Source organism: Pongo abelii, chromosome 21, assembly GCF_028885655.2.
Source record: "Pongo abelii isolate AG06213 chromosome 21, NHGRI_mPonAbe1-v2.0_pri, whole genome shotgun sequence".
NCBI lineage: Eukaryota > Metazoa > Chordata > Mammalia > Primates > Hominidae > Pongo > Pongo abelii.
This window is the reverse complement of record NC_072006.2, coordinates 15,223,356-15,237,372: the sequence shown is the minus strand read 5'-3', so window position 1 is coordinate 15,237,372 and position 14,017 is coordinate 15,223,356. Positions and strand designations below refer to the sequence as shown.

The 14,017-nt window shown below is 43.1% G+C and overlaps 1 protein-coding gene across 7 annotated transcripts in view; it reads left to right on the top strand.

Moving 5' to 3' along the window:
- The window catches only part of RALGAPA2 (Ral GTPase activating protein catalytic subunit alpha 2), a 326,207-nt gene that overhangs the window by 193,643 nt on the left and 118,547 nt on the right, over positions 1–14,017 (top strand). For all 7 annotated transcript variants that reach the window (XR_010138774.1, XM_054541632.2, XM_054541631.2 and 4 more), the window contains 2 exons: positions 7,268–8,039; positions 9,239–9,310. Coding sequence is in view for 6 of the 7 variants with exons in the window: in XM_054541632.2 (XP_054397607.2) it covers positions 7,268–8,039; positions 9,239–9,310 (844 nt within the window). In the remaining variant the exon portion in view is untranslated. The remainder of the gene's footprint in view (positions 1–7,267; positions 8,040–9,238; positions 9,311–14,017) is intronic.

Genomic DNA, 14,017 nt, shown 5'->3' with positions numbered 1-14,017 from the left:
GCTGCAGTTTTAGATTTGCTCTGCTCATAGCAGAGAGTCCATTTCAGAGCGTATAGGGGTTGTCAGGACTTAGAGCCTGCTGTATTTCTTACTTAAGCACCCCTCTCCCCAGAATGATAAGAGCCCAGCTTTGGGCCTTGGAATGGGAGTAGAATGTGGGTATATTGTCTATACATATGATAAAATTGCATAGAACCAAACACACACACACACAAATGCATGCACGTAAAACTGGTGAACACTGAATAATATAGATGGATTATTATCAATGTCAATTTCCTGACTGTGATATTGTCCTATAGGTATGCAAGATGTTACCCTGAGATGAAGGGTATTTGAGGTCTCTCTGTATTATTGCTTACAACTGCATGTGAATCTTCAGTTGTCTCAACACTAAAAATTAGAAGAAGGCCAAGCATGACGGCTCCCACCTGTAATCCCGTCACTTTGGGAGGCCAAGGCGAGCAGATCACTTGAGCACAGGACCACTTGAGTCTGTGAGGTCAAGGCTGCTGTGATCAGCGCCACTGCACTCTGGCTTGAGCGACAGAGTGAGACCCTATCTTAAAAAAAAAAAAAAAAATTTAAAGAGATGTAGGTGTGAAGTGTTAGATCATCCATGAAAACTGTATGGACTTCACAAGTTAAAAACCTAGGCCCAAGACTAGAACCTTGTGGGTAGAAACATCCTTAAGGACAGCAGAGTGAGGGAATGTCACCAGGAAAGCAAAGTCAGGGAAGTGGAAAGAGGACCAAGAAAGAGTCATTCTAGCAAGTCAAGGAAGAAAGCAAATAAGAAGTTGAGAAAGGTCAGCAGTGCTAGTTGCTTCAGAAAGCTTAGGGAAGGTGAGAATGAAACAGGAGCTGTTACATTTCCCAACTAGGTGTTTGGTGGTAGGTTTTGCCAGAGCACTTTCACCAGAGTGGTGGGTCCAGCCAGATAACATGAGCAGGTGACCTGTGCAGGACAGTCAGATCCCTGAGTCAGAATCCTTTTGTGAGGCCCTTGGTGGAAGGAGGAAGGACACAGCAGGCAGTGGCCGGGTGAGGGAGGACCAAGGTCCAGGGGTACTACAGAGTCTGGAGCAAGGTTCAAGCTGACATGAAGGGGAAGGTGAGATGAGGATGAAAAAGACAGGACTGGGAGTGACAGTCATGAGCAAGGGCTTAAAATCTAGCAGTCCTGATGTTAGCTGCATTTTATAGATGAGCAAACTGAGGTTAAGGGATATTCCCAGGGGCGTGTACAAGTCAGAAGTAAGGGAGGTGGAATTTGAACCTAAGATTTAATGACCAAGTTCCTAAAATGCATTATTTACTCTGAAATTTTTGACGTGGAGTAGACTTAACACTCTTGTTTTGAGTTGTGTTGGTGGTGGATGGTACATGGTTCATTTTCATGTTGTTCTCTTGATTTGTTCTCCATTTATTTAATCATTTAATTGTTTATTTCTGGAGCTCCACTGTCTGTTAACTGCAATGTCTGCTTTACTTTTTCCCCCACAATGATAAATTATTTTTATTAAGTAATTGAAACAACTCTTAATCTATTTCGTTGTTCCCTACTGTAAGTTCATATGTCTTATAATAAAATTAACTTGTTTTTTCCTAAAGTCATCAATTTATACTCATCCACATGAGTATATCCCCAAAATAGGTTCACCATTTATTATGAGTTGTCACTTAAAAATAGCAGAAGATAAATAAGTTATTGAAAAAGGAAAAACCTAAAAATATACATTTAAATTCTGGCACCATTTTTCTTTCAATGTACAATACTGTTTTACCTGAATATTTTTTCTCCAGAAAACCTCAGGAGCTAATGCAAACATTCCCAAGATAGTTCTAAAGTACTAAAAATAATTGCTTAAACTTCTCTGACAAAGGAGTTTTTTAAATTCACTGACATATTAACTAAGCAAATAGGCAAGATGCTTAAAAACATATTGGTGTGCATGTCCTTGCTAAGCAGATACATCATATAGAAAGTGAAAAGGAAAAATAAAGGTGATAGCGTAGGTATTTTAGGTTAAGCAAGAAAGAGCTCAAATTTGAGGGTATTTTTTTTCACTCAATGTCATGCTTCATCATCCATAACAAAACTATCTCTGGTCAGGGTGGCCGGGCGTGGTGGCCGATGCCTGTAATCCCAGCACTTTGGGAGGCCGAGGCAGGTGGATCACGAGGTCAGGAGATCCAGACCATCCTGGCTAACATGGTGAAACCTTATCTCTACTAAAAATACAAAAAATTAGCCAGGCGTGGTGGCAGGTGCCTGTAGTCCCAGCTACTCAGGAGGCTGAGGCAGGAGAATCGCTTGAACCCGGGAGGCGGAGGTTGCAATGAGCCATGATTGCGCCACTGCACTCCAGCCTGGTGACAGAGCAAGACTCCATCTCAGGGGGAAAAAAAAAAAAAAAAAAAATTATATTGGTTTTCACCTTTCTCTGGGATCTCATTGAGTAGCTTAATAATCAACCTTCTGAATGCTTTATCTGGTATTTCAAAGATTTCATCTTGGTTTGGATCCATTGCTGGGAAGCTAGTGTGATCTTTTCAACCTTGTTTTATCATATTACCTATATTTTCTGGTTCCTTCTCATTTGTGTAGACTGTTTCTTCAAATTGTTCTTGAATTTATTCTTGATTTGACTATATTTATTTTTTAATTTCTTTTTTCCCCCTCTTAAAGATGTGACTTTAATGTTTATAGTTTATTATAGCCTAATTTGATTTTGCTGCTTTTGGGGGTGAAGACTGTATATGAGTTTCTTGGTTATAGAGAGTCTTTGTATGCTGACTTTCTCAGATGCTGATTGTAGTAGTTTTGTACTCGGGGTGTGGGCAATTTCATTGTCTCCTGTGGAATTGGAATGGCAAGGATCTCTTGAAGCTTATCTCATTTCCCCGTGTTATGCACTTTTTTATTTGTTTAATTTTTCCCCAGTGTTTTATTTACTCTCTTGATGATCCAGGCTTCAGGCCAGTAGGGGAAGTATCCCTAGATAGAAACCAGTTGCAGCTAAAGCAGGTGGTTAGATACAATACACAATGGTGGGCTGAGGCCCCAGCCTTGATTAATGTGGCTAGGGGATCTCTCAGTTAGATGCACTGAGTTTTATCAGGGTGAAGAGTGGGAACTAATCCAGCTGCCCTGTCAGGCCAGCAAGAAAGTTACCCACCTCCCAGCCTCACTCCTGTCCTAATGTTTCGGCTATTCACATCAGACAGGCACCTCTTTTCATTTGTAGGGATGAGGGATGTTGATGTTCCATATAGAAAGGAATTGTGACTCTGCCTCTTGTGCAAGCCTAAATTTGGAGAGTGCTTCTGTGAGGATGCAGTCACCGTGAATTGTTCCAGGAGGGCTATCTATAGGTACATTCATGCTGAATTCGCATGGGAGAAGTTCCAGTTGTGTCTATGGTGGTGGACAAGGTGGAGAACAAGGACCCCTTCTCCACGACCCTTCACAAGCATGCAGGCTGCCTGCCTGTTGGGGTAGAGGTGCAGACTTTCCCTGTTGCACCCAGCACTGCAATTGTGTCTCTGCTGCAGGAGACTTCCAACCAGCAGAAAGATGTGGGACTCAAGACCTGCTGTCCAAATTCTTTTGTCCCATGGGGTGTTCCCTTGATGTGGTGCTCTCCCCCTTTCCCTAGGAATAGGAGTTCTTGATAGCCAGACTACAGTGACTGCTGTTGCTCTTCTGGGTCTAGCCACCCAGTGGGGCTGCCACACTCCAGGCTGGTGCTGGGAAATGTCTGCAAGTGATCCGGTGATGTGACCTTTCTTCAAGTCTCCCAGCAATGGATACCAGCACCAGCTCTGATGGAGGTGGCAGGGGAGTGACGTAGACTCTGTGAGATTCCTTGGTTATAGATATGCTTAGTGTGCTGGCTTTCTTGAATGCTGGTTTTAATTGTAGTTAACTTTCACTTGGACAGGCTCAGGACCTCTGGTGGCTAGAGTATTATAGGCAGTGGTGATAGCTGAGGTCATTCAGCCATTTTCTCCTTCCTGGGCAGTGTTATTCCACCTGTAGATGCTGTAGTGGGCTGCATCAGCTAGCTTCCAGCCACGAGGTGGTGCTTGCAAGAGAGCACCAGCTGCAGTACTGGCCGTGGGATTTGAGCTTGCCCTAAATTGCCTAGGGGAAGTAATCTGCTTCTGAGGCAATGGGCAGGGCTGTAAAGCTCCCACAAGTTTATGTCCTTTGTGTTAAGCTACCAGGGTGGGTGCAGGGATACATACCAACAGGTGGGGATAGGGTTAAGCAGGTCTGTGCTCTGACTCTCCTTGAGTGGGGCCAGCCATGGCTCCTTTGAGGGTCAGGGGGTGGTTTTCAGGCAGCTGGGGTAATGTTCCAGAGATAGTATAACTGCCTGTGCTGCACAGAAGAGTTCACAATGGGAGTGGAGAGTAGCAGGCAGCAGTAAGCCTTGCCCAGCTTCCATGCAGTTAGCAAGGCCGATCTCACTCCCTCAGTGTTCTACTAGCAGCACCAGGTTTAGATCCAGGCAGTCTGCACACAGAACCCACATCTGCGCCAGCCCATAAGCTTTCCCACCTGGCTTTCGTGTCGTGCCCTTCCTGTCTGCCCATGAGGCAGATGTGTCTGCAGTGCACTTCCCTGCTCCCCCCACCCCCACTGGTTCTGGTCAAAGGAGTTCATCCCTGCTCGAGATTATATCACGAAATTCAGTTAGGAGCATCTTTCACCCTGCAACCCCTTTCTGAGCTAGTTGACTGGCTTCCCCAAGGTCCCCTGTGAGATACATTCAGGTATGGCTTCCCTCGGTTCATGCTGGAGACTGAGAATGCCTGCAAGGCATTTCCTGTGCTGCTTCTACTTTTGTTTCTCATCACTCCCTTAAGCAGTTCCAGCTCTGGGTAGGGTTAAGGCCTTCTCCCATGACCTGGATTTTCAGATTCCCTCATAGGGATGTGTATTCTGAAGGTAGTCTCCCCCGACTCACACTCTGAGGATTTATAGTTTTTCACCTGTCTCGTGGAGTAGACTTCAGCTTTCTGCTTCTTTCAAAGGGTCTGTGGATTCTTGCAGTTTTCCTGTTGAGTTCCTGTATTGCTCCTTGGAAAAAAGTTCACAATGTGAATCTCTGCACACTATTCTGTCCTTCCCAGTGGGAGAGGCACACTAACACTGCCTCCAATCTGCCATCTTCTGGATTTGCTTCTATAGCCCTATGCACTTCTGTCGGCAGGTTTTATATTGGGCTGTGGGATTTGACCTACAAGCCAGTAAATGGTGTTTATGGGTAAAAGCTGGCTGTGGGCAAGGTGGCTAGGTATATACTTGATCCTTGTTTACCAGCAGAAGCTCTCTGTTGCCTCAGGCAATGGAGTGATCCATGGAGTGCACAGTGGTCTGAGCTCACTGCTTAGCCCTGGGTGGGCAGGGGCAAGATGGGTTGAGCCAGACTGGACAGGCTCATTTACAGCTCCCCTGGTGTTGGGCACAAGTAGCAATGCTGAGGGAGAATCCAGTGGGTGGCCATCAGGTGCCCAGTGGTGTGCCTAGGCATGGAGCTGGGAAATCTCCTTGGCCCCTAGTTCTCTGCACAGGCAGAGGGGCACCTAAACTCCTGATCAGGAGAGTGGGTTTGGGTGCTCCAGGTACCTATAAGTCTGCCTGGGCATGGGGTGGAGAGGACCCCGTTTCACCATGGTCTCTGCACAGGTACCTGTAAGTCTGCCTGGGCTTGCAGTGCAAAGGGGTCTGCTATACTACAGTCTCTGCACAAGAAAGGTGGGGTGGCTCAGGCTGGTAACCCAGATGAGCAGGCACTGCAGCTACCTGGAGATATGCCAGGGCATGGGGTGGAGAGGACCCCACTTCACCATGGTCTCTGCACAGGAAGGGCAAGCTAGCTCAGTCTGCTGATTCAGATGAGTGGGTGCTCTGAATTCTTGGAGATCTGACTAGGCATGGAGTGGAATGGGCTCCACTATACCATAATCTCTACAGGAAGGGTGGGGCGGCTCAGGCCACCAATCTGGGCAAGGAAGTGTGCCGAATACCTGGAGATCTGTCTGGGTGTGGAGTGGAGAGGGTTCCCCTGCACCAGGATCTCAGCAGAGGAGGGATGGAGAGACTCAGGCTGCTGAACTAGGCAAGCAGGAGCTCTCAGTGCCTGGAGACCTGCCTAAGCATGAAGCAGAGAGGGTCCCCCTGCTGCAGGATCTCTACATAAAGGGTGAAGCAGCTCAGACTACCAGTCCGGGTGAGCAGGTGCTTTGAATGCCTGGAGATCTGCTTGGGTGTGGAGCGGAAAGGGCCCTGTTGCACCACAATCTATGTCCAGGAAGGGTAGCATGGCTCGGGCTGCTCATCCAGGCAAGCAGGTGTTCTGAATGCCTGGAGATCTGCCTAGGCATGGAGTGGAGAGGGCCCTACTATACCATGATGTGTGCACAGGAAGGTTGGGGCAGCTCAGGCTGCCAGTCTAGAAAAGGATTTGCCCTTACTGCCTGGAGTCCTGCCTGGGAGTGGAACAGAGAGCGCCCTGCTGCACCATGATCTCAGGGGAGCAGCCTGGTGCGCTCAGCAATGACACATGCAGACTGATTCTGTGTTGCCAAGCAGGCCCTGGCTGCAAGTCTCATTGCCCAGGAGAAACTTTAGCTGTAGCAGCTCTCTCCTCCCACCCCAAACCTGCAATTGAGAACAGCACAATTCCAGTGCCTACTGCTGGGGCACTTTCCACAGTTCTGGCTGTGGAAGTCCTTGCCCCACTCCAGAGCAAGTGCTCCTGTCTCTCAGTCCCAGATCTAGGAAATGACTGCAGCTTTTTCTGGTGTCTTTTCCTCTCAGCGCCTCCAAGCTTCTCCCCAAGATAGCTCTGGGGCTTGGGAGAAGCATCATTCTCTGTCTTGGCCTGGGTTGCTTGGATCCCCAGTGGAAGGGTAAATTACAGAGGGAGACTGTTTCTCTCTCGAGTACTGGGGCTTCACTCACTCTTACCAGCTGGATGCCATCACAGGGGCTGTTTGCCTGCATTGTCCTCCCTGAGATCTGGAATATCCTTCACGATTCCAGTGGATTCCCATTTTTCTTCTTGAATTAAAGCTCAGAGAGTTGATCATTTTGCACTGTCTTGCTATTTCTAAGTGGCTGAGGCACACTAAAAGCCTATAATCTACCATATTGGAACTGCTCCCTGCCCCCCCCCCCCAAAAAAAAAGGTGTTGAGTTTTAATCTTCATTCACCACTGACTCTTTATGTTTCTTTACTGCTGTTTACAGAGAAGAAGAGAAGAAGTTTGGAGTTGATCCCTTTGACTGCTCGAATGGTTATGGCCCACCTGGTGAACCACCTGGGGCACTACCCCCTCAGTGGGGGCCCTGCCATACTGCACAGCCTTGTCAGCGAGAACCACGACAATGCCCATGTGGAAGGCTCTGAGCTGTCCTCTGAGGTGTTCAGAAGCCCAAACCTGCAGCTGTTTGTATTTAACGATAGCACCCTCATCTCCTACCTTCAGACACCCACAGAAGGACCGGCAGGGGGATCACCAGTGGGCTCTCTCTCTGATGTGAGAGTAATTGTGAGGGATATCTCAGGGAAGTATTCTTGGGATGGTAAGGTTTTATATGGACCTTTGGAAGGCTGCTTAGCCCCCAATGGAAGAAATCCTTCATTTCTGATTTCGAGCTGGCATCATGACACATTTGGACCTCAGAAAGACTCTTCACAAGTTGAGGAGGGGGATGATGTTCTTGACAAATTACTTGAAAACATTGGCCATACAAGTCCTGAATGCCTTTTACCATCACAGCTAAATCTAAATGAACCTTCCCTACCCCCATGTGGCATGAACTATGACCAAGAGAAGGAAATCATCGAGGTCATTTTGCGCCAAAATGCTCAAGAGCATGAGTATATCCAGAGTCATAACTTCGATTCTGCAATGAAAGTCATCAGCCAAGGGCAGCCCTCCCCAGTGGAGCCCCGAGGACCCTTTTATTTCTGCAGGTTATTGCTTGATGACTTGGGCATGAATTCTTGGGACAGAAGGTAACAATCCAAGCTAGACCTCCAGTTATTTTATCATTATTTTCATGTACTTGTTCTTTTTATCATTTTGTGGTTGGGGAAGAAGAAAAGATTGGAGAAGAGAGAAGAATGGAGATTTTTCTTTATTTTAACATTTGCAGCTTATTTTCTGCTACTAAATTAAAGCTAGAAATGAAATTATGCTGTACTGGTGTGCAGATTGAATTCCAAACATGTTGGATATTTTAAAGGATATCAAACGTGTGTGTGTGTGTGTGTGTGTGTGTGTGTGTGTGTGTGTGTGTGTGTGTGTGTGGAGGGGGGTTATTGTTATTGTTGTTTGTTTGTTGTTTTTTGAGACAGAGTCTTGCTTTGTTGCCCAGGCTGGAGTGCTGTAGCATGGTCTCGGCTCACTGCAACCTCCGCCTCCCGGGTTCAAGCAATTCTCCTGCCTCATCCTCCCGAGTAGCTGGGATTACAGGCGCCTGCCACCATGCCCGGCTAATTTTTGATATTTTTAGTAGAGACGGGGTTTCACCATGTTAGCCAGGCTGGTCTCAAACTCCTGACCTCATGATTTACCCTCCTTGGCCTCCCAAAGTGTTGGGATTACAGGCGTGAGCCACTGCGCCTGGCTGAGTGTGTGTGTTTCAATTACTGCTTTGTCCATTATTGTTTCTGCCTTCACGCAGGAAGCAAATGAACTACAGAGGTGAATAAGCCACAGTCTAACCTTAGGTCTGATGTGGGAGATAGACCTAATACAACTCTGATAAAGGATAGAATGACACAGGAGTTCATGAGTAATGATTAAATCCAATGGGAAGTACAGAGCAATGGAGAAGACTTTGTGGAAAGGGGAGGATTTGAGCTGGACCCTGATAGTGGAGTGGAGTTTTTAAGAACAGAGGTAGGGAAAAGGGATTCACAGCAGAGCTGACACTGGAAACAGACACAGTCACACAGTCACATGCATATAAGTCACATACTCACCAAAGAGCCATCTGTGTCACTGGGTAGTAATGGGATGCCGACGGAATTTTTATACCTTTGCATGTCTTAAGGAGGATGGAGTTCATTCTATAGGTTTCTATCACAAATCTTTTGTGAGTGAGGTGGTAGAGGATGGATAATAGGTATTTTTAGTAAATTACTGATTGAAAAGTGGCAAAATGGTTCTGTAATCACATGGTTTTTCTTCCATCCTTTTTTCTTTATAGGAAGAATTTTCATCTGTTGAAGAAAAATTCAAAATTATTGAGAGAGCTGAAAAATTTGGACTCCCGCCAGTGGTATGTGAAAGTATATCAAACCACTTTTTTCCTGTTTGTCTTTGGGTATTCTTGGATAACAGATACAACAGCAGGAATGAATAGACTTACTGAGACATACAAGGGTAGTTCTGTAACCTAGCATCTGGTGACATTTGCACATGCCATACCGTTGGTGTTTTTACTATAAGGAATGAACTTTCATGTTTGGTACACTAAAAAGAGGTCACCACTCCCACCTAATCTGTACTTTTGATTATCTTTCTTTGTGGCTGCCAGTAGAAATTTATTCTCATTTGATCTCTGCAACCACCTCCTTATGATGAAGAAAAAGTTTACCTAGGTTAAACAGCCCGTGGTTGCTCATACCATATTATCAAAAGCCAAGTGAGTTTGACTTCAAAATCCATGCTGTGTACCAAGGTGCTAACATTCTGTACTTGGGGCTTCATAGTGTTGGAAAGGTTAAAACCAGTGTGTTGTAATTAATAACTCTCTGTGAATAAGCCTCATTCTCCAAAGCTGGCCAGACTCAGATCCACCCCTGTTCTATACTGTCTCAGAAGCATTTCTAAAGATGAGCTCCCAACCATGAAAAGTGTTTGATTTGGGAAATGTGTGTTTCCGAAATCATCTAAGTCAAGAATATATAGTACTTGGTACATAACAGATGTTTCAAAGTTTCGAAGAGAATAAGCTGCCTCCTTAATCTTTAGTTTTTAAAAAAACTCTAAAAAAAAAAAACCCACTTTTATTCCCTGTAGGAATATTCTAATATTCTGTCAGCTCTCAAATTAAAAATTCAGGTTGTTTTCCTCAATTTTATTTTTCAACCTTCACACTATATTTTTTTCACTACATTTTCTTACTACTCATTAACTCATAAATTTTTAAATCTGTTTTGAGCTATATGTTTTTAAAGCGTGGTGCAGTTGCGGGCTGAGAAGTAAGAAGGAAGAAAGGAAATAACAGAGCCCTGCTTTATCTTGACAAAGTCATATCTTAGAATTTCAGAAAATTACTAGAGCTCTTTATTCCATTCATTAAATCCTTCATTCATCCACTGTCACATTTCTCTTCTAAGTCATGAGCTTCTCCTGCTTGCACTTAAACAGTGATGAGTTAGAGCCTGCTGAATGAATGTTTTCACCATCGTGTGTGTTTCAGTGGCTTTGTGATGGTTTTATTGTTTATTTTAGAGTTTTGATCAAAACTCAAAGTGACACATGCTTAAATTTTATTTTCAAGCAAACTCTTGGTTCATGTCACTATTATTTGCATATCACCTTCACAACTGTGATTCTTCTTTGCTGTTTTGAATTCTTGAATTGGATATAAACCCAACTAGCAAAGTCCAGTTGGAATTTTCTTTTAAACACTTGGAAGATTATATTTTAGAAAGGTCCTTTGGTGACGTCACTAAGGACTGAGTAGGTAAAATAATATTAAACTTACTCACAGCTATGTATTGTTTCCATCCTTCAGAAGCATATGGTGTTAAGATGGATTTGTTTGTATTGACCATTTTGTGGGAATCAGAAGGGCATAAGTTTTCTTTTCTTTTCTTTTTTTCTTTTCTCTTCTTCGCCCTTCTACTTTCCCACCTGTCTCCCAGGTCACTCAGCACCTCTTATTGCATCTTATAGCTACACACATGTTGAGGCATGAACTGTTTTGTGTATGTTTCCAAGTCTTGAGAATGTGACAGCATGGCTGTTCCAAACGTGATTCCCTCTGCAGAAGGGGACATGAGGGCCTTTTTTCCTAGGTGGCCTTACTGTTCTCTGGAGAGTGATAAATATTTCAGTATCAAATATACAGACATTTTTTTAAAAACACAGAATTAAAATATTCATTTGTAGTTTTACCTGGATAAAGGAGCCTCATTCTTTGTCCAGAAGCCTGCAGCTTCATTGCCAATTTAAATGTCTTTGTTTCCTGACTTACCAGGTGAAACAGTAAAAGATTTGAATTTGAATAATTTTTTAAAGTCATTAGAAATGAAAAACCTGAAGCTGCCATTTCTCACCTTGCCCTTCACTGTATTCCGTTTCCTGATTCTTCTTGTGATTCCTTTTCTCTAGAGGAACATAGATCAACTTCTCAATGGAAATTCTGTAAGGGATTTATTCCGAAGAACTCAGGGGTTCACCACCCTCTCCCTCCTTCCTTCAGTATTAAATAAGCAGTCATTTGGGTTCCACACTCAGCTTTTTAAGCATATGCTGAATTATTCCAGGCTTCTTAGTATTAAGTGAATACTTGGTTTCATGTAATTGCGGTCAATTTGTTGAGTGTTAATGCACTTTAGTTGCATGAGGTACAATTGAATTAGCTCCCTGGGGTACTGTTGCAGCGAAATACAGCTTTGAATAGCTGAGTGGCAGTCCCCTGCCCCTTGATCAACTTTCACTTAAAACCCTAACTCCTGGATTTAGTGTCTTCTTGACATCAAATGGTTATCAGCTTATTTTATGGTGAAGGGTATTTTCAAGATTCTTTTTGAAGAAACTAGAAATAAGTCTGGGACTCTTCAGCTATGAGAAATCTAGACTGCCCTGCATTTTGGTCAGGTAGCAGGTAAGAAAATACCTTATCTGTCAACTTTCATTTAGAGCGTTTCTGTTTAATTCTGATATCAATTTATCTCGCTGCTCTTGATGCATAGTTCCTTGTTAACATGTTCTCTGGAAAAGTTGAGGCTATCTTGCAGCTGTGGTCTAGATTGTCAATGCTATGATGAATGTACATACAAATCACAGTGGGCTTCCCTGTTAGATATAAATGCCTTCTTGCCACTACATGGGGAGGTGGATATTAAAATCATGCTTTTCTTTGGCTTTTTCATGTGACAGCACAAGGAAACTGAGCTATTCTGGTCTATTCCTAATAAGAAAGAACAGTGCATTCTAATGAGGAAGGGAAGATTGTTAATTTCATGTATGTGTGTTTCTGAATTACCTGCTCCTTCATGCATTGGTGTACTTCTTATGGATGTGAAGTGCTGTTGATGTTGCTAATTACCATTTCAAAAGCATGGCTCTAATAAGGCCAGACACAGCTTCTGCATCCTAGCAGGCTCTCTGTGGTACTAACATTTTGGAGAACGTGAAATTTGATGAATGTTTACAACTAAAGGTCATCTTTCCTCACACTCACATTGGTCAGCCCATCATTCAGGCTTAGCTCTCTTATGCTCTCACATTGAGTTAATGAGGGCTCAAGGACTTAGGAATAGCTGCAATGGAAAAAGCTTAGATTTTTAAGGAGAATAAACTGAAACATTGTAGATAAACCTGAGGTTGTTTTTATGTATGTAAAGTCTATAAAACAAAGAAAAATTAAATGCTGAGGATTTTTTACATATGTAGAGAGACCTGCAGATAAAAACTGAATAACTATACTTCTCCACCTTTGTTGAAAGAGACAGTCTTTTAGGTCATAGGTTATGGTTTCTGTTATTATCCAAGTGCCCAAATTTTTATAGCTCTTGGAATAGGCTAGTTAGATTCTACGCTGTTGGTGTCCCCTGCCTGTTGCTCAGGGCAGTGAATGGTGTGGCACTTTCAGGGCTTCCTGCTGCATGAGGACAAGCTTTCTAAATTTATTTTAAGGACATATTAGAGATATTGGGGCTGGGCATGGTGCTCAACCCTATAAAGCCAACACTTTGGGAGGCCGAGGCGGGTGGATCACCTGAGATCAGGAGTTCGAGATCAGCCTGGCCAACATGGCAAAACCCTGTCTCTACTAAAAATAATAATAAAAAATTAGCCAGGTGTGATGGTGTGTGGTGGCATGCACCTGTAGTCCCAGCTACTAGGATGGCTGAGGCATGAGAATCACTGGAACACAGGAGGTGGAGGTTGCAGTGATCTGAGATCACGCCATTGCACTCCAGCCTGGGTGATGAAGTGAGACGGTCTCAAAAAAAGGTATTGCAAAAAGATTAAAAACATTAAAGATTATCTTTAAGGATGTATTAAAGATAACGTGAAAATGTCTTTTAAAATGAAAGCAACCTAAATGAAGATTTGGGCTATGACATATTAATATAATGGAATGTTGTTACAATCATTAAACCTCTGTTGTAGAAGCACATGATATAAAAGTGTTCACACTAAAAAATGGTTGAAATGGTGAATTTTATGATATGTATATTTTACTGCAATAAAAAAGTGTTCACAAATATTTTAAGTGAAAAAATCTGTTGTAAAACAGAATGTAGTAGCTTCTTATATGTGCATGCAAAAGTGTATCCTAAAATGGTGTAACGGCTATGTTCTTTGCTTATCTGTTGAAATTGCAAGTGATTTTTATTCTTCTCTTTTCTTTCTGTATTTTCTAATTCTTCTTCCAAGTATGTTTATTACATATAAACTATAGAGGAAATGAATAAGCCATCTGAGTAAAAGGAGAGAACTGTCTTCCTCCAGTTATTTGTATAACTTTTTAATTGAGAGTCAATTAGTTCTGATTATTAAGTAGATAAATAACTCACACAGAAGGAAATCTTAGATAATTTGTTAAAATATGGAACTCAGTTCCACCAATATGATATCTAATCAAATTACAATGTTGAAATATTAAACAATTTGACAGAAAAAATATTTCTGTATTTAAAAACTTTACAGTTATTCCTATGAGATTTATCAGAATGTAATGCAAAAAAAGGAGAAAGGTGGAACCGCTCTGGAAGTGGACATCAAAACTTTAAAAAAACCAAAA